This window comes from Chelmon rostratus, chromosome 24 (assembly GCF_017976325.1).
Source record: "Chelmon rostratus isolate fCheRos1 chromosome 24, fCheRos1.pri, whole genome shotgun sequence".
In the NCBI taxonomy this organism is placed as follows: Eukaryota; Metazoa; Chordata; class Actinopteri; order Chaetodontiformes; family Chaetodontidae; genus Chelmon; species Chelmon rostratus.
In genome coordinates this window covers 12271204-12291538 of record NC_055681.1, presented here as the reverse complement: position 1 = coordinate 12291538, position 20335 = coordinate 12271204, and the positions used below count along the sequence as shown (strand labels likewise).

At 43.2% G+C, this 20335-nt stretch overlaps 2 protein-coding genes across 6 annotated transcripts in view; one reads left to right on the top strand and one right to left on the bottom strand.

Moving 5' to 3' along the window:
* The window catches only part of LOC121627365 (R3H domain-containing protein 1), a 44513-nt gene extending 37271 nt beyond the window's left edge, over window positions 1-7242 (bottom strand). For 4 of the 5 annotated variants that reach the window (XR_006008020.1, XM_041966234.1, XM_041966236.1 and 1 more), the window contains exon 1: window positions 7112-7242. The gene's annotated coding sequence lies outside the window, so the exon portion shown is untranslated. Of the gene's footprint in view, window positions 1-3585; window positions 3606-7111 lie in introns of those variants that run through there. The other variant, XM_041966235.1, reaches the window with a different exon arrangement.
* A 674-nt stretch (window positions 7243-7916) lies between these two features.
* The window catches only part of zranb3 (zinc finger, RAN-binding domain containing 3), an 82554-nt gene continuing 70135 nt past the window's right edge, over window positions 7917-20335 (top strand). The window contains exons 1-4 of the mRNA XM_041966278.1: window positions 7917-7980; window positions 8908-9110; window positions 18955-18973; window positions 19244-19422. Of these exons, the coding sequence (XP_041822212.1) occupies window positions 8965-9110; window positions 18955-18973; window positions 19244-19422 (344 nt within the window). The 5' untranslated portion in view covers window positions 7917-7980; window positions 8908-8964. The remainder of the gene's footprint in view (window positions 7981-8907; window positions 9111-18954; window positions 18974-19243; window positions 19423-20335) is intronic.

The window sequence follows — 20335 nt, the reverse complement described above, 5'->3', positions numbered from 1 at the left end:
TGCTTCTGCTACGGCTGCCCAAACCAACCACGAACGCCTCAAGCGTTCATCCTGAATGAATGACCTAAACAAAACTGCTTCATGTTGTTTAGTGTTTGACAAGAGTTATATTTGTTAGAAACGCGACCTCTCACACAGCCATGTGATGTGCGTAAAAGGGGAATTCAATCCTTCAAGCTTGAATGCTGAATTGTCCAACTGACATTTTAGCAAATTTATGAGCAAAATGTCCCCTGCAGCCTACAGCATGTCAGCTTGGCACTGGCAAACTGATGAGTGTGAGGTCCAACTCGGGATCCATTCATCAATGTTGATGTCGTTAATATGATTATTATCATCTGGGGAGAACACAACCTAGTTTCTGCAGGTAATAGTCAGGAACTGTATGTTGGTCATCTTAAGACAGCATCATCTCTTCTCCTAAAAGCCTGTATCTTTTTCTGAGATCGCGCTTTTATCTTGACTCCACTGCTTGTATCCCTTTCTAAATGCACCCAGCCCTTTTTTTTACATGGTTATTCTAGTGTGACAGGAGTATCATCTTGAAGCGAGATGTTTGCAGGCAGAAGTAGTGCCAATTGAAGCCGCTGCGAATGGGGCTGCCAGCTCAATGTCTGAAACGGAAAAAGAAAATCTGGAGCCTACTCAGTAATTCAGTGCTGGTCCTGCAGCTATCGCACATGCACACACGCAGAGTGTAAAAGTTGCTCCGACAGTGGTGCGGCTGAGTCTGGCCATAGGCGCTCCAGGTTTTATGGCCAGAGCTGCTGAGCGGGCTTCAGGACTTCACACTGAGCCTGTGTGTGTGTGTGTGTGTGTGTGTGTGTGTGTGTGTGCAGTATGGCAGAGATGGTCTTATGAATGCTAATGGTGCAAACAATGCACGGCCCTCGCACCAGCACAAAAAAAAAAAAAATTGTTTTGACAGACACGGGTACAGGGAAACATCACCATTTCTAATACACCTTAGCACCACAAAACACACGCACACACACACACACGCGCAGCTGTGAACTTGCACAGACGCTCTGCCTGCCTGCACCTCCTCCAGTATTGTGCTGTAACTGACAGGGAGTGGTTCATTGGTATTACAGTCGCCGCAGAGCGCAGCAACCTTAAAGAGCTCCCTCAGGCATCGTTCAGTGTCACACCAGCCCCTTCGCGCCACCTTTATCGCAGTGACCGACGACATATCAGCAACCTCTTGCTCGCGCGCGCACACACACACGGCACAAATGCATGAATGTATTAAAATGCAAACAGGCTGAAAACAGGAATAATTGTTAATATGAACTGATTAGTCCAAACATTAAGAACAGCCTGATTGGTGTAACAGCACATTCACACAAAACACATATTCTCCACGACACATACATATTCTTGATGGAAATTAATTCTTAAAAAAAAAAAAAAACCCACAGTGGGGTCATAAGGATGGCCGTCAATTGAGCCGAGTTAATCACAGAGCAGGCGGACTACTCTCATGGACAATTATTTTCGATGGCAAGCTAATGAGAAAAATTTTCAATCACCGTGAAGCGCATAAGAGCCTACTGGTGATGGCATGCACACGCAGGAACAGGCAAGCAAACACACTCCAGTGTACTTATTTTCTTTCCCCTTCACACAAGCACGCACACACACGTGCACACACCTCTCTTGCAAAGGCTGACCTTTCCCTCCCACACCTCCGCTCTGTTCTGTTCAGCTCTGCATGGATCAGGGCTCTTGTCTGGGCTATAACCAGCTCAACTGGAGGTGAAGGACCCTCCATCCCCTCCCTCTTTCTGCTACTCTATCCCCAGCTCTGCTCTCTGTGGAGAGGGAGGATGTGAGTCAAATGCGGGGTGGAAAAGAACAAGCTATCACCTTTGCGAGCTTCGCAAAGAAAATCCACCAATGATTTCTAAGTGCCTGAGGGGAGGTGGGGTGGGGGTGAAGAAGTGGCGGCATCTTTGTGCATGTAGTCGCAGATTTACATGTTGAAAAATAATGGCTGCTTTATTGCTGCTGATGAGCTTTTGCAAGTGTCACATAAAAAGGACAACGGTAGGAGCTGTGCCAAACAGCTGGGGCATTGTCTGCAGAGATGTAGAATACTAAACAGAGTACTGTTCAGTGAAGCATTGTGAAACAAAAGCAGACACACAAAATACAAAGGTATTGCCATGTCTGAGGGCTACAGCGTTGTCACATGCTCGCAATTTCTCTGTAAAAATGACCAGTTATGCTTGGCTCATTTCTGAAAGTGTGCATTTCAACCACAGGAAACACATCAAGGGCAGCCAAACATTTGCCGTGCAATTAATTGCAGACCCCCCCGCCCCGTCGGGGAAAAAACAAAAAAACAAAAAACACACACACACACAAAAAGACACATTTCGAATAAATCAGCAGAGTGCAGGACATGCATGCACCCTGGCTAAATAAAATCAGACATCATAATAACAGTTAATTAGGTTACTAATGCTGGTTCGCACTCATGGCGCTGCAATAAAATTGATTTCAGTGTTTTGCTAAACTGAGTAACTAATCTCCCATTTTCTAGCCATTTCTGCTAATTGCAAAGCAAGGAAATCACTGACAGGGGAGCTATATAATTGGACCAGAAAACGATTAGTGTAAAGCTTATGAAATTATATCACTTTCATACACTGCTTGCCTCAATTTCAGGGCAACTGAGGCGGTGTCAGTTTAAGGAACTGCCTGTAATAGCTCAGACTGAATTAACAGAAAAAACATAAACAGGCACAAACGAGGCTCTAATTGTGCTGCTCGCTCTGCCTCCAGGTCGCATAAGGCAGTGCGAGTGCGGTGCGACGCAGCAGAGGCGCAGTCAGCCAGAATTAATAAATTAAATCCACAGCGGAGCGTGGAGGTAATCCATTACCTATCCCATAGGAGAGTTTCCAGGGAATATCAATCTAGGCAATTAGAGGAGAAACAATAAACACAGAAAACTAACATGCAAGTCTAGCAGTTTTAATCTATAGAGCCTTATGAGAGGAGAATAACTCAAAAAGTCTGCCAGAGTCATTAAAAGTCCATTTGCAGACAACACCTGCAGAACAAACAGGGGAAATGGGTAGACAGAGGATGAGCTTGGCTGGAGAACAAAGCAGAGTGAAGCCTCTTATTGGCTGATCTTGGTTAATTATCCTCGTAATGAAAAGCAGAAGCAGCAACTGGCAAACTAGCGAGGAGATTTCGAAAGCTCTGGCTCAGCTCACCGAGCGACGCGGCACTGACAGCACACCAAATCTCATGTTGCGCTCAGTTTAACAAGCCAAAGAAAAAAGACTGCACACTTGCTTGCTGACTTGCTGCCACGCAATGATAAAAGAAACAGAAAAGCTCATGTGGAAGAGATTTTCTCATGGATTAAAATTTTTGGCAGTTTTTTTAAAACATTGGATACAACATGCATGGCAATGCGCGGCAGAAAATCAACAGCCTAAAAAAAGGCACCATGACAAAGGCAATGTTGAAAAAGCTGAACAAAATAAACCACGAGAAACATGAACAGGAAATCAGAAAAAGCATGTGAGACTCATGTCCGAAGAGGCTTGTAGCTGCAGGACCTACCTGCCCGGCAGCTCTGCCCTCCATCCCTTCTGCTACTCGACCGTTTAGTTTCCATTGTACAGGAGGCACAATTTGCTGGAGAGGAGGCTGGAGTCGCCTCCCAGCTTGCTCCTCGGCAGCTGCCTGCTGCCTCCTGTTCACTCCCTCGACTGAGTGAGAGTGTAAGACAGGGAGAGGGGAGTGTAAAGGGAGAGGGCGAGGAAGAGTGGGTGTCACAGAGAGAGAGAGAGGAAGAGAGAGAGAGAGAGAGAGAGAGGGAGGGAGGGAGGGAGGGAGAGTGCTGTGCGAGCACAAGTCTACCTGCCACAACCCATCAAGCCAGCCAGCCTTGGAGACAGCGCCAAATCAACAGCTGGCCCCTGTGTGATGTCAGAGCCTCAACAGCCAGTCACGGCAGCCGAGGCCGGCCGGCGCTACAGAGCACCGACTGAACCAAAGTCACCGGCTAAATGGGGCTCTTCATTAGCTACTCTGCTTTAGGATGGAGGCGGGGGCAGGAGGAGGAGGAAAGGGCAGTCAGGGACATGGGATAGATGGAAAGAGACAGAGACGAAGAGGAGAGGAAGATGAGAAAACTGGAGGGTGGGAGGTAAAGAGGTAAGAGAGAAAAGGCGAAGAAAGGAGCACGGAGGAAACGAGAAAGAAAGCGAAGAGGAAAGAGAGGAGGCAAACAGGGAGGACGAGAGGATAGGGGACAGGATCGACGTGTCTGAGCCAGCTAGGTGCTCAAAGACCAGGTGGAGAGTCGATGGGGAGGCGATGGCCGCTGAGAGGCCGAGCTGTTCACTGGGCTACCTTCCCATTAAAGCTGGCACCCTGCTTTTCACACAAGAAGACAAGGCTACAGCTAATCCCACTGACTCAGAGAGCGCCACCACCTGAAATACCACCCATTACTGAAGCAAAAAGTGAAATACCGCAATAAAACATTTAGCTTTAGGCAAATCTAAGATAAGCTGACTGGTGGTTCAGCTGGAAAACAACATGCTCACTGCATAAGGAAGAAGGGCAGCTGCCTGTGCATGATCAAAACGCACCCCTTACCACCTCTGTTTCATCGAAATCTGCCTATTGTGATTTTGGAGGATTTAATGGGAGAAACAATGAGGGATCATCGCCTCCACGAGTATTCACTCGGCTTGTTTATTTCATTAAAGATCAAGTATTTTGTCTCCTCTGTACATGCAACGAAGATCGCACGGATAGGAGTGAGGATGAAAATAATAGACTTCATCACCAAGTGACTGACAGGCTTTCAAAGACACAGGAAGTCAAAAACAGGTCTTGAGCGCAGCCGAAGTCTAGACTGCCATAATGTGATTGTTTTTGTCCTTTCAGTCACTCAGACTTTAACAGCAAACACAGTGGGCGGAAAAGTTCCTGCTGTCACTTAGCAACCAACACCAGGCTGCGACAACCGATGCGATCCAATACTGCTTCATAATTGTACCATTCGTTATGCCAGGTCTCTGAAGAATTTATTATTGTGCTCCCTTAATCCCATGAAAAGGTCACCAATTGAACAAACAATTTATGGATGGGCGGATGAATTATTTAATGGCCCAGACCAAATATTATAGGAAAGAGAGATTTCCCCCCTGGAAGGCGATGAATTATTTAGCCACTGGGCCACATCTTTTTTGAGAACTATTACACAGCACCCTCAACCTCAATATCTGATAATGTCATCAGCTCCAAATATGCTCTAACCTGCGTAATGAATGGTCAACAGAGCAGTGGCTACGGTGGCCTCAGCACCCGCAGGTGAAACAGTTTTAGCAAACAATTACTAGCATTTATTCTAAGCCTTGAAGAGGTGTGGCACAGAGTGTAGACAATCACAAGAGAGCATCTGAGCAAAGATTCAGCGTACCTCTCTGCAACTACCACTCTCTAATGCACTATACCTCACCCTGCAGGTAGAATAGCCATATCACTCTAACACAGACATGACTGAGGACTTCTACATTAGCACAAACAAGGGATAATAATTGCCACAATCCTCCAAATTGATATGTTTCATCATACGCCAAGCACACAACATATGTAGCATATCACTGGACAGCACAGCTGCAAGTGCTGCAAAGACGAACACCTCATCTCCGCTCTCTGAAACAGCAGCCGGAGGAACTGAACAAGCGTTCACTCTCCACCCACCGGGGTGGACCTTAATGAAAACGATACCAGCATGATGCTCAGCCTCAGTGGTGGCAACTTGTAAGCTTTCACTGCCATCTCTGTCCATCTCTACATAGTCTATGAGGCGATAATTGCCTGGTTTGGTGAATCAGAATCATCGGTTTACTTATTAAACAAGTTTCAGAGTGATTAGATGTATGATGTATGACCTTGTACTAGCATCTGGCAAATCTAGTTCAAATCGTATTACTGTCCACTTTTATAATCTCTGAAACAAGGTTTGGAAAATAAATCTGCTCAGCAACATGTGACAGAAAAGCATGAAAATGCACCACTCATTCATTCATTTTAATTCATATTTACAATTAATTGGTATGCAACCAGTGTGAGAGAACTAGTTTCTCTGATAGTGACTGGCCTTGATTAATTTTATCTGTCACATCACACACAATATTAACCCCATTTGCTCTTATTTGGTTAACTCTCTGCCTTGGTTCCCTGCAATGTTAGATGCCATTTATTAATACGTGGGTTGATTAATTTGCGTGTGACTTGTTTTTATCAGCTCCCATCGAGCAAGAAAACGTCTCATTGCCATGCATGTATCCACCACTAAGACAAGAGATGATTCGTGCTATAGCAGAGGAGGGTCGTGAAGAATCAAACGAAAGGAAATGCATTTGTTTTCATAAATCCTTTGGAGCAATCTAACTTAAATGCCTGAAAAGTCTTCGATAGTTTTCCTCACACCGTCACACCAGACTCCATGACAAATTCTGCAATTTTAATGTTTCCTTGGTATCGGCAAACGTACATCTCGCGGACAACATGTGATGTTTTAACCTGATAGCTGCTAGATATAACTGAAATTCGGCCGTTATGGCATTTAACCAAGCAGCGAAACAACCCAACTGAAGCTCAATTTATCGAAATGGCTAACAATTAACCTTAGCACAGCCTGTTCGTTGCCGCATATTACTGGGAGAGAAACAGTCGGACCAGGCCTGAAAGTTATTGTATCATGCTGTATTTTTCAAGAACTGCTATTTGGTTTTTCGGACGAACGCCGAATTAAAGTACAGCCGCTACCAGTATGGACACGGTGTTTGCTTGCGAGGTGTGTATTTCTGTCAGAGCACGACAGCATAATGAGCAAAATTTGGCGTTGGGTCGTGTCGGGGCTAAGCTAACGATTATTACCTGGAACTGTGGCTTGCTAACGCTTGAAAACGGCCAAACACCGGCGCTCTGCGCTGTCACTCACTAGCAAGAGAGATGTTTACTGCTAACTAGCTCGTGTTACATGATTACAACTATCCGGTTAACATTTTTTTCGCAAACCGGTTACTGTTGGACATGGTTCCGCATATATCTAACGTTGCCTTACCGCTTTAGTTTACAATCGGTGCACAGCCGGAGTCTCGACCGAAGGTGAAGTAGCTAGTGTTTGTGGCGGAGTGACGGAGAGGTAGCGGAGTCCGGTCGGCTCGTTTGCGTCAGCTCCTTCCGTTCGGTGCGTAGGGTGTTGAAAATATGTCACGTTTGGCGTTGTTGGATTTTTTGCGTTAAAGCAGCACGCACACACACACGTATACTGTCTAACAATTTCGTCATTTGTTGCACATATCCTTTAACACTGATGTCAAGTCTTTATACTTCAAAGCGAATTGTGTTGAATTAGATCATATTGGGCCAGGAGGTTGCCTTTAATTATCGGTGATAAATACGTACTGCGGATGCCTGGTGACATAAACCGAGTGAACCTTAAATTTACCGCGAAACTTTACCAGTGTTTCTGTTCTAAAGCCATTTGATTGCTGCGCTTCATTCCACTGTCTCGCCGGGTAGGCAAACCACGCATACGCTAATATAAGTAATGTTTGTCCTGTATTTCGTTGTGCTATATGAAAAATGTACATGCAGGTTAGATGACCGAGTCACAATGTCACAATAACGCTGTATGTGACGAGATCGGCTCTGCTTTGAGTAGCAAACTGCGATGTTCATGTAAACATACATGGCGTAAAAATTAATATGTATGCTTGCTAACCAGCTTTTCGGACTCATGGGGCAGCTTATGCTTATCCATTGTCAACATTCAAACTAACACATCTGATGAATTTACCGAAGGGAATATGCGTTTCTTGTCTATGGGTTTAAGCACGCGCGGTGCTTTTATTTCTGCGGGGAAGTCTCTCGACTTCCGGTGCATGCGCTAGCGTTAGCTGAAGATGCGCTACATCATTACTTAGTCAGGTAGTATTTTTAAATTAGCTTTAGCATAGTTACTTGTTTATTAATTGGTTGTTGTCGTCCGCTAAACTGTCAGGGTATTTTGTAACAGTCTTCTAATATATCGCTGATAAAGTTACAGCTCGACAAGTCATGAAATATGTTTTGAAACTAAATCCATAACTTTAGCTAACTGCAGAGTGCTGGTCCCCGGATCAGAACATCGTACCTTGATGCATTTCCGGTGCTTTTGGTGGCAAAGGAATGATGACATTTTTGGTTGTTGCTACAGAATACGTGTCAAGGAGCACACTGAAAATGCATCACACAAGTAATTAAGTTTTCCATATAGCCAGTACGTGAGAATAAGGATAGACCACTAACGTTAAAAGTAAGAGTGGGAATCTAAAATTACTCCAGTGATAGCTATTTTCATGTAATACCAACCAATTACATAAAATGTAGTTTTTAACTGTAGACACAACTTGCTCTCTGTCATCTACCTGGACAGCACTGCTATGGGAAGTTAGGACTGTTTTAGACACAATGGTTTTGTGGGGTTGTTGGTGCACGTTCCCTGATGACTGTAATTACACATGGAGGCCTGGATTGACCAGGTGAGGCAACACAACAAAGATGCTGTTGCTGTGAGCTGGGAGCGGCTGAGACATGCAACTTCGGCCATCATCTAAAATTCTGACTTTCTTTACTGCATCATCCAGCTTCCAGTAATGGTATTAGTGTCAGTGCACGTGGGCAGCAGAGGAAAGCTTCTCACCGGTATTATAAAACACTATGAATTAAAACAAAATCAATATGGTAAATGAAAGCACTCTTTAATGTCGAATAGATGCTGTAGTGAACATTCACAAATTCAGACTAAACCGAGTCTGCATATGGGCTCACTCAGATGCACGTCTCAGTGTAATAATGTTTTTTTTTCTGCTCCAGCCCAGAATCAGAGCCAGCTGACTGAGCAAGGACTGAGAAACTGATGAGGACTTACTAATGGAAATGGATAATAATGGCCTACAGACCTCTTGCTGTGATACAAGATGGTCACAGCAACTGTCAGGCCTTCCTCACAAGCTCCTGCAGCGCCTGATGCCTTTCCAAAGAGAAGGAGTGGAGTTTGCCTTATCGAGGAATGGACGGTAAGCAGCGCTGCTGCGCAACGCTCAAATATCTAATCCGAACGTAAAGGTCAGCTCGCATCTTGCAAATCAGTAATAACATGACAAAGACAAAAACAATTTGTCAACTTAATGTAGAATGACAGAAAAGTAGGTCTGTGGTTCATTCCATCTGAGAACATTGCGGTCCCCTCTGGCTTTATGCCATCCTGTGTTTGCAGCCTTACCTTCCACTCTACTTCTGCAGTGTGCAAATATTGATTTGTTGCTATGAAGGTGCTTTCTATTGTCTGAGCATTTTGTAGAAGAATACAAGTGGTTTCTTGTATGTTCCGGTAGAATTTTCACACATTGGTCACCACCAGTTACATGAAAAGGTGTGTTTATAAAAATGTAAACTTACAGTGAGACAATGCTGCTAAACAGCAGCCACGCCGGTTGTAAGACATAATAACAGGATAATGGTATCCTATACTGGAAATGGTAAGATGTAGCTTTTGTAGTAGCACAAGTAGCAAACACCTATAGAGTCAACTCTAGACACTTGAATGTGGCCCACACAGCAATATCTTTCTACACTTTGCTAACACTAGCTAACATTAGCCACAACAAGCTCCTGGTCATACCAGACCAAGTAGTGTATGACTATAGCAGCAATACCCCTGAGTGTGTTGAATGTAGCAGTGGTGTTATTGCATGTGAGTTCAACATGTTGTTTGTAAGAGGAGTGTTAGTACTTCTTTCAAAATCTCACCATGCATATTTGTGAGAAGCAGTGGACGTCAGCAAAATTTTGTTTGTTTACCAAAAAAAACTCCACTGGGTATCCTTGAATATCCAGACATCCTACGGGGCAATGTTAATCGCCTGCTTAAAATGTGTTCATTTTTACGAGTCCACACAGTCTGTGATGTACTAAATGTTACTGAGGAGATGAGAGCCTCAAAAATTCTGTTGGAAGCTATTCACTTCCTGATAATGACGACACTCAGCTCGTGGCCTGACTTGACAGCAGAACTTCATTTGGGCAGACAGAGCAATAAGTGTGATTTAGTCTAATAGGATTACATGTTTATATCAATACTTTGTCTGATGGAGCCTTAAAGCAGGCAGTCCCAAAACTCTGATATTATATCTTAAATTCAGAAAGTCAGATAGAGTCCAGGTTGCATCTTTGAAAATAATTACCAATCCATGGGAAGTTTCTCCACTGCCCTTAAGTTCACAAGTGTTTGGCTGCGTTGAGCATTAGCCGCAGGAGCGGGCCAGGACGTGCACATCTCCTCCTCTCCAACCAGTCGATGTACGCTCGGGTTCTCGGGAAGGTCAGCACAGGGGGAGCCAATCTGGGCGCCGCTGCTGTGATGCGGAGCGGCCATATTGATTCCGGAACACTGGGAGGCACTGCTTTGTTACACGGGTGGGTCAGGAGTCAATTGGCTCTTGCTGCACTGTGTGGACAGTTACCTCAGTCAATTGGCATCAGTGTGACAATAAGAGCAGCGCTGCTCTCCAGAGACGAGCAGGAGTGGCGTCAGCACAAGATGTTATGGATAGAGAGAGAAGGAGCACAGACGTGATATCACAAAACGTATATAACATAGCTATATCCTGTATGACAGTGCCACACAAGCACAGGTGTGACTCAGGTAGTTGTGAGCCTGCTTTTTTTTGGATGTGCTCTTTGGCCTTGGAAGTAATGCTCAGTACCAGGTAAATAGCTTGTGAGCCAGACATGCTTGGTAGCGCCATCTATTAAAACATGAAGCCATTTTAAGACACCATCCTCTCCACATCTTGGTTGCTACATACTTTAAAAGTAGTAATGTGTGATAATACAGTGACTAAGAGGTTAAAATGCTTAATTTTACAGAATTTTACGCCCTCTGGGGTGCAAACTTTTGTCCACATATCCACAACTGTGTGCATTCACACACAGACAGTGAAGATGATTACAAGCTAAAAATGGTGATTTTATTGACAGTAATCTTGATCTTTCTATGTATTTCAGTCACCCTGCTGTTCTTTATTTGTTCATTCAATATCCTTGAAAAGAGCCTCGAATTAAAGCAGCAGTCTCTTTTTTTTCTCAAACTCTGAGATTCATTGTAGAAAAGGCAGAAATAGCAGTATTTCTACCTTCAGTAGCCTGAGTCGACCAGAATGGAAGGAGTTGAACAATTCTGGGAAATGTAGGCTATCGCTACCTGAGGTGGAACGAGACAAGGGAGGCTGACAGACAAAAAAAATTAATGTCAGCCCTTCATTATAGAATAACTCCTGAAATGCACTGAACATCATAGATTGATGTCAGATATCTAACGGTGTGGGAGGATCCGTGGGCGGATTTTTCCTTTAAATCTCATCGTCATTGTGTCTCTTCACATCCAGAGCATTAAGAGTACCGAACCAAAACATCAAATGTTGTTGCAATTCAAATACTCGTGGAGCCCGCAGTATCTGTCTGTGTAGGAGGGTGAGTGAATTTTATGGGGTTAGATGAGGGATAATGTGGGAAAGTTGTGGTACACTATGGCAATAAAAACCCATGAGATGTGGTTGATTGTATTGTTTGGAAAGTTGGGCAGAAGTGTGCCATTTGAGTGTTGACATCTGTGTATATTCAGCTATTCCAAAACAAAAATGTAACCAGGGTACACCTGTAAAATGCATCAATTTGGTGTAAAAGTACATCCATTAAGACCTCTTGGTTACTTCCATTAAGTCGCTGACTGCGGCTCGATGCCAGCCACTTGATGCACTGTATGTCCGCCCTGCTCTGATTTGTCCAAAATATTATTGTAAGCGACTGCCTGTGCTTTTATTGAATAAGGTCTGCTCTGCTGATGCGAGAGGAGATCAATAAGCAGACTGTGTTGTCTCTCGCTGTGATGGTCAAATTACTGAGAGGAGTCCATTCCAGACATGGAGTTTGTTCTCTGGACACATACAAGTTGATATATTTACGCTACATTTGTACGGACCCATAACTATTGTTCATAATATAGAGACTGTGCACAGAGTGGTTTCATAAAAGCATTTGTGCTATTCAGCAGCTCATTCCGAGTTACTGTACTGGGGGTATAATCAAGCTTATTTCCCTTGAAAGTCCGTCCGTGTAAGATAAATTCAGTGCAACAACCAGCAACCTTTAAGGGAGGCAAGGTGAACATCACTCAAACAGTACAGTTTTAAAGCCCCTGCAAACCCCCTGCAAACTTGTTTTCAAGCCTATAATATCTTAAACCCTCGTGATTAAATAAGCAACAATCAAACTTAGAGTGTATTTATTGCAAGTTTGACACTCAGAAGCTCAGCTTATCTGTTTCATCTGGACTCTGTGAGTGTGATTTGATCAGATTTGATTAGAAGTTCGTGGTAACACAAGCAAACAACCACGCAACTGTCATCAGATTCTGATTAAAACGTTTCTAAACCCTGACTGGGGCGCAGAGGTGTGTGACATCGGGTTTTTTCATCGCATCCCCGCCCACCTCAGACCAATTAAGAAGAGCACAAAGTTAAAAAAAGCAACAACAACAAATCTCTGGCAAAATAACCAAAACTGGTCTGACTTTGCAATAAAACTGTGTTCTCTTGTAAGTCTGGTAAGAAGCTGATTTTTTGATGTTACTGAATCAGTTTGTTTGCCTGGACAAATAATCAATCGGTGGAAATACTTTACTGTTAAAGGCTCCAGCAATTTAGCGTTGCACTTCTAGAAAGTTGGGGGACATGCGAGAGACAGATTGAAAAAGGAATGGACAAAATCGAAGCAGCAGAGGCTGCAAAAACACTCAAAAAACACTGGATCCTACATTTCCCATAATGTAACAGCACAGTTGATTTTAACAGACCCTCCCTGACAAGCGCATGCCAGTGTCTTTTCAACTCAATTCACACAATTTGTAGTCACCAGTCCAGGCTGATGACATCACTGAGGCTGTTTTAGAAAGCTCTCTTCAGGGCCGCATTATGAAAGTGTTTTCACGGACTGAATTTCCTCCTCATGACTAGTATCCCGATCTGATCTTCATTTGTAAAAACAGCGGCGTGCCCCTTTGGTGCGGACAAAAGGAGATTCAGTACACGCATCAGTATGAAAGCTGGCATTCAGCAGCTTTAATGCTCCACTGCTCTGCCACTTACGCCGTTTGCTATTGTTTTGGAAGCATTTTCCAGTGATGGGTTGATACAGCAAAATCACATTTTCACCACTGTTATTAAAAACAGCTGCTGGCCAGTGTTACATAATAGCTGCCCATCCTTTTTCTTAATTCACACAAAAACACCCTGATCCGTAGTTTGACAGCAATGGTGTTTACCATCATTGGTGGTGCATGGGTTGTCTGTGCCCCAGCCACAGTTAAAAACAATGGATATTCAGGTCAGTGTCAGGTCACCATTGAGATCCAGCCTCACATGTACCTGACCTGTAATCAGAGGAGGGAAACTGGGTCCAGTATTATGATAGTAATGCCTCTTCTGCATCTTTAAAGTGCCTCAGTTGTAGTATTTACTTCCTCTAAATGCCACTTCCTCCTAATTAAGCATGAAATTTGTCACAGGTTTCAATGAAAGACAGTTTATGTTTTTATATTATGAAGACTGCGGGAGGTAGCATGAAAAATTTTATTTTAGTCACCATCAGTAACCCATTGCCTTAATGGCCGACTTTCCATTATATGGATGCTATCCATCCAGGATGTAAAGAAGTGGTTTTTATAAAAAGAAAGTGGAGAGGCTACACATGATCAATTAAATTACCCTGCTGGGTCAGTTCGAGTGTTGGAGAGAAGAATTATGCTGGTGGGGAACACTTGTAACGAGTGTTGTAACATTAAAAATATGTTCGCTTAGTTCAGCATATCAAGAAGCTGAAGTGTTCAGAGTAAATGCACCATTAGAGCCAAACACACCATACTGTACATTCATACCATCTTTATGTGCATCCTACTGTAGCAGAAACAGGAGGGTAAGAGTCGTGATTAAACATAGCAAAAGTAAGATCGCCTAAGGCTATAATGTAAGAGAATAGGCGCGTAACACCTACTTACCATAATGCAGCGTATTCATATTATATTCACTGTGCATTGCGAGGCTGACCTTTATGAGTAGCCAGTAGCCAAGCGGGACCTGCAGCTTGATGCAGGTTGTCCTGAAAGTTTTAATTAGAAAAAGTGAGTTGCACAAATTTACCCAAAATCCTGCACATAAGCTATATCTCTAAATACTTAAAGTAAGACTGTGTCACTTTTAAAGATGAGAAATAACACATTCTTCATAGAAATGAAGAGTTGCATTCATAAGCAATCAATCACACCATTGCTCAATTCATTACAGTTTTGCTGCAGTGGTTTATGTCAGCCGTCGTCAGCAATGGTTACATAGATATTTCTGTGCAGAGCTGATATTCCTGAATTAGTTTGCTTTTGCTTTGCTTTTGTGACAAAACTGGTGAAATCTTCACCTATGACATGGCGTGGCAGTGGCACAAGTGAAGAAAGATTTTAAAGTCAGCAAACTGACTCAGTGATGGCAGTTACACAGCAATATTAAGGTAAAATTTGCTAACATTTGCTAATATTCACCACAATAAGCTGCTGGCCGACCAAGACCAAGTAAGAGTGTCGAGGAAAAGCTCCTGAGTATACTGAAATGAGCAAGAGTCAGCTTTTCATTTAAGAGAAGGACGCCGTGTTATTTCCTCCCTCACAGCGCTCATCGTCTGACTGCTCCTCACCTGAAGCCATGATGCCTCTCTATGACAACCGCTAACCATTAACTGTCGTCAGCAGTCTTAGCTGCAGCGTTACTGCGCATTTAACAAGCCATTGCTTTTTTTTAAAATGGTTATGTGTGTGTCAATTGTTTATTTTGTTCTGTTTCAATATGGTTGAAGACATAGCGTAAAAATGTAGTTGTAAATGTCACCCTGTGGGGAAATGTTATTAAAAATACATGGTAAAAAGGCAGAGGAAAAAACCATTCCACTCAGTGTAAGATAAAAACAGAGCCTGTGTGTGTGTGTGTGTGTGTGTCTAACTATTGTCCCGCAAGTGTATAAAGTTTTGTTTAGTTTTTCTATTTTAAGCCCCACTGAAAAAATAGAATTAAAAGAGCTCTCTGATAGATTTGGGTGAGCAGAAGGGTGCTTAAGTTGGGGAATAAAAACTTGTGAGCCGAACACTAGTTGTGGATTGCCCCATATAGCAAGGGTTTAAACTTTTCCTTTTAAAGTCATACACACCACTGAAACATCCTCCTCCGTCTCCTACAAGCAGAAAAAGCCCAAAACCTTTCGGGTCATTTAGAGAATACAGCGAAACTGTACTCAGAACCGTATAACTGTATTAGAGCCTTCTGGGTCCGTTGAAGCCCCCTCCAAGTCAGCCTTTTGTGCAGCGTCCATCCTCCGAGCAGTTTTTCCAGTGACCACAGCGCACTACGGGTCCAGTCATCAGAGGAGAACCCTAACAGGGCTGGAAGATTGGGGTTAGACGCTGGGCCACACAACACATCGCAGCGCAGAGGTCAAACCCATCAAATCATCATAGCCAGCTTTGGGAGGGAGGGGAGCCCATTTCCTGACACTTTGTGGCTTGTGGGTTTCAGAGATAACATTAGAAAAACGGGGCGACGGGGACCGTGCCGTTGTCAGGCAACAGCAGTGCAGCATCCTCGCAGTCTCAAACCGTCAAGACGACACTCAGGTTATTTAAAGGAGGATGATTAATGTGTTGAGAAATGGCAAGCACCTGCCCCAGCCGCACTCCCTCCCCAGTGTGCGAGTGTGGGGGTGTGTGTGTGGGTGGGTGTATGCGAAGCGCATATATACACGTGCGTGTGTGTATGTGTGTTTGAATGTGTGTGTGTGTGCACTTCATATCTATCATGTATTTTTGCTTTTTTTGCATATCTTTTCTTTTGTGTGCATTTTTCACACATATACCGGCTTGCGTGTGTGTGTGTGTGAGTGTCTAGTGTGTGTGTGTGTGTGTGTGTGTGTGCGCATTGCGCTGACTGGGCCGGTGTGCTGGCAATTAGAAAAACCACCAGTGGCAAGGTGCACATTAATCATGTTCCTCAGCTGAAAGAGAGAAATGGGGCGGAGATGGGGGGAGGAAGGGGAGAGGGAGGAGGAGAAAGAATAATGAGAGACTGTGTCTGAGGTATTCAGAGCTGCTCTGTTGCACTGTTTGCACTGACATGATGTTGGAAGCGTTTATGAATAAGCAAGGTCATGACAATAGGCCCAAACCCACTGGGCAGAGAGAAGCAGAGGTTGATCAATCTGCACTTTCTCTGTGGGGACGACTTCCGCTGAGGAATGTGTCACGCTTTCATTGTTCCTTTACAATGTGTCGCGTAAAGCGGGGAACTCGAGTTCGATAAAACATATCATATCAGAGGCAGGATGACAGGTGAGCCGCTACTTTAATCCTAGAGTACGGTTCAGTCGCAGGCATACGCTTAAAAATGTGAATTAAAAGGACAATCAGGAAAAAATAGACTTAGACAAATAGTCTAATCTTCATCATCATCAGCATTGTTCAGACTGCTGATGAAATGAATAAGCACTAATTGGGCTGCAGCAATTAGAGCAATTAGTATCATTCATTAATGTATTGATTGTTGTTTAATCAATAGCTCATAAAATTGCTTACGCCTGGAAGATCTTATGGTTTGTCTGCTGCAGCCAAATTCAGTTTTATTATTTGTCGGTCAAGACTACAGCAACCACAACATGTAGACTTCGACTCAAGTAGTATTAAAACAAGCTCACTTGGTCTATGTGATTTGGCCTCAAGTGGCCATTCGGGGAACTGCATTTTTCTTATCATAATTCAGCCCCAGAGGCTGCCACGTGGCTAAAATTTGGTTTTATCCGTCTGCCTGGTATTAAATGAACTCTCCTGTTTGTGCCCGAGAACGTTTTTTAAAATGGTTATTATTTCTTAAAATCCGATTTATTTATAGATCAGCAAAACCCCTACCAATCTGAAGGAAACGTTAGAACAAGAACCCTAACCCTTACCCTGCAACCCAGTCCCAAGAAAAAACAGACATAAAACATGTAAGACAAAATTGAAAAATAGAGTGTGAGTGCAAACTAAAAGAAAAAATATCCACACCGTACACCTAAATGCAGCCAAAACGGATTAACTGCTGAAATAACATTTCATTAATAACCTGCCGCTCTACTCCATAAATAAGTCCTCCTTGTTTTTATCAGCATGGTATTTAATGGAAAGCTGGTTACATTATTTACTTAAGTGAATACAATTAAAGCTGCCTCGCTCCTTGAAAAGCTTTACTGATCACTGGCTTTTGTGAGCTCCTATATGTGCAGTAAGTGTCACACACTCTGACTCCATATGCACCTGGATGGACGGACAGGCCACACCATAGTAACATGCCTGATGCTGATTGGATACACACGTCCCACCATTAGGGCGAGATACGTCATCAAGATGCCTTCAGGGAATCAAAATTGCTTTTAAAATAAATAATAGCACAGTGACAGGAGCAACAACCAATCACATAACTTCAAAAAACATGTGGAGATTGAATATTACATACAATTTATTGGTTAAGTCTACGTATATGTACATTTTAAGTAGATTTCTAAACAGCTCGAAAAGAACATCTGAAACACGTTTATCTAACTATCGAAAAAACAGAGGTACATTACAGGAAACACTTCAGGTCATGATCTATATTTAATCAATGAGGTGACAGGGTTCTCAGACAGTAAATCCAACAGTGTTCCCTTCTGGGCAGTAAGACATCTAAATTACCTCCTCTTGGGGGAAGTGATACTTTTTCAATTCCGATATATCTAAGAGAGGAAATGGGATGATTAAATTTAACAAAATGTGCTGCTTCTGGAGAATTCGCATTTTCGTCTCTGATAGTACGAGTTTGTGACTCATCATGGGGGCACGTGATAAGATGAAGGACTGATTCGACGTGTCATGAAATAATTACATTAATAGGGATCTCTTTACCTGTGTGAGGATGTTCGAGTCTGTCACAGCACCGAGGATTGATTGCACTGACTACAACCACCAATGGTGCACCAATGGTGCTAATTGAGGAGAAGGTAAAGGCGAGCGTACCAGGTGATCTCTCAGGTTTTTTTATTTTTCACTTTATCTGATGTAAATATTATATGGTCAGTAGATTTTGCTGTAGGCTTATTGTTTCAGAGATCAGATCTAGAGCCATCTTTTATTTTAATAGCTTTTAGATTCACCGTCTGAGAACCCTGTGACCTCATGGACTGCATATAGATTATGACCTGGAATTACCTCTATTTATTAGATATTTAGGTAAAAGTGTTTTTGAACATTTGCTAAGATACAAAAAATTATAAAAATATATTATTATTGTCTCTTCAGGAATTACACTCTAGCTTCTGCATCACCCAGCATGTTCATTTCTTTTTCTGGGAATTAGTGAGCGCTCTCTCTCCGCCACATCACACACAGACACATTCTATAGGAGCAACAACATAAATATTGAATACCCACAACAATTCTCGAACTGCAACAAAGTCCCAGCGCAGACATAAATTATAAGTGACAGATCTGTAATATGTCCAAGAGCAGCTGAGTCCGAGGGGACTTTGTGAATGTGCTTTCTGTGGCCAGAGAGGTGCGAGAGTCTGGCTCTGACAGGAGGGTTTGCGGTGTGAATCCTCAGACAAGTCCGGATAAGGAATCCTCTCCAGTGAATGCTGCTGTGGTGCCCTTGAGCAAAGCCGTCATGCTGCACGAGCTGCTGTCTTTATATGCAAACTATAAACTGCCAGTTTCAAAACTCATCTGATAAAGTTTTCTCTGTTTCTTTTGTTTTACAGATGTATGATTGCTGATGAGGTAAGCACACACAATGCTGGCTCAGGAAATCTATTTTCCAACGAAAAAAAAAAAGAACCTGGGACTGAGCTGCATGCCTTCCAAATTAATTTGTCAGCCCTGTGCAGCACTCCCACGTGTCTAATCGGTTTTGACACACGAATCATTCTGAGACCTTATTACTCTTGGGCCTCACATCAGCTCGGCCGTCATATGCAATTTACCGCAGCATCGCTGCGCGATTGACTTGTTTTTCTCCCCCTCCGCCGTGTGTTGATTTGGTCGGTCCAGATGGGTCTTGGGAAGACGGTGCAGGCCATCGCGGTGGCGTACGCCTTCAGGCAGGAGTGGCCCCTCCTGGTGGTGGTGCCCTCGTTTCTGAAATATCCCTGGATCGAAGAGCTGGAGAGGTGGATCCCCGAGCTGCAGCCTGGGGACATCAACCTGGTGGAGAACAAGAGCCACACCATGTAGGTCATCCCATCATACATTCATCCCTCCCAGCTGCCTCAGCCAGGCTACACATGCCTGTACATACATGTGATAATGCACAATTGTTGCCAGCCTCAAAGTTTCTTATTGTATTTAATTATAATAAATTAGAATACCGGCTGTTCCTTACAAAAGCCTTTGCAGAATGTCTTATTAGACTATATTCTGAGAATGGGCTTAAAATAGAAAATAAATATGGAATGAGCAAACTTAATTTGAATCTTCACATCAGCTGTGGATGACACTGACTGGCCAATATCTGTCTTTCAATGAATGGCAAACTGATAAAGCTTCGGCCCTGTCAGACCGTTTATTAAAGCTGCACTTTGAGAACCAAAAGGTCAAGCCTTGAAGGACGTATGCTGAATTCCCTGCTGTTGAATACTGCTGGTTGTGGTAAAAACCAGCTGCATTTATTAGTGCTTTCAGTTAGAGGTCACATGGTCAGCAGTGGCACCAGTAATGACTGTGGTACATGCACTCGAAGAAAAGGAAAATATTTTTTAGTTTTTTTTTAGGTTTCACAGTTGATTATTTTCCTGACTAATTGATTAATCATTATGTCACAGTCACAGTCTCCAAGCGCTCACAGTGATGTGTTCTATTACTTGTGTTGTCTGAACAACAGCCCTAAATCCAAAGACATTAAATTTATTGTAATACGTGACGAAGAAAACCAGTAAATATTTACATTTGAGGAGCTGGAGCTAGTGAATTTCTGCCATTTCTGCTTAAAATGGGGCTGAAAAGGTGAATCAATTATTCATTTTGAATTGATTGAAGTGAAAATTGTCTCTGTTATCTCACAGAATGGGACACATTTTGCACACAGTTTATACAGAAGTGTAACGAAGGTCTCTTTAGGGCTCATAAATATGTTCGGGATATCTA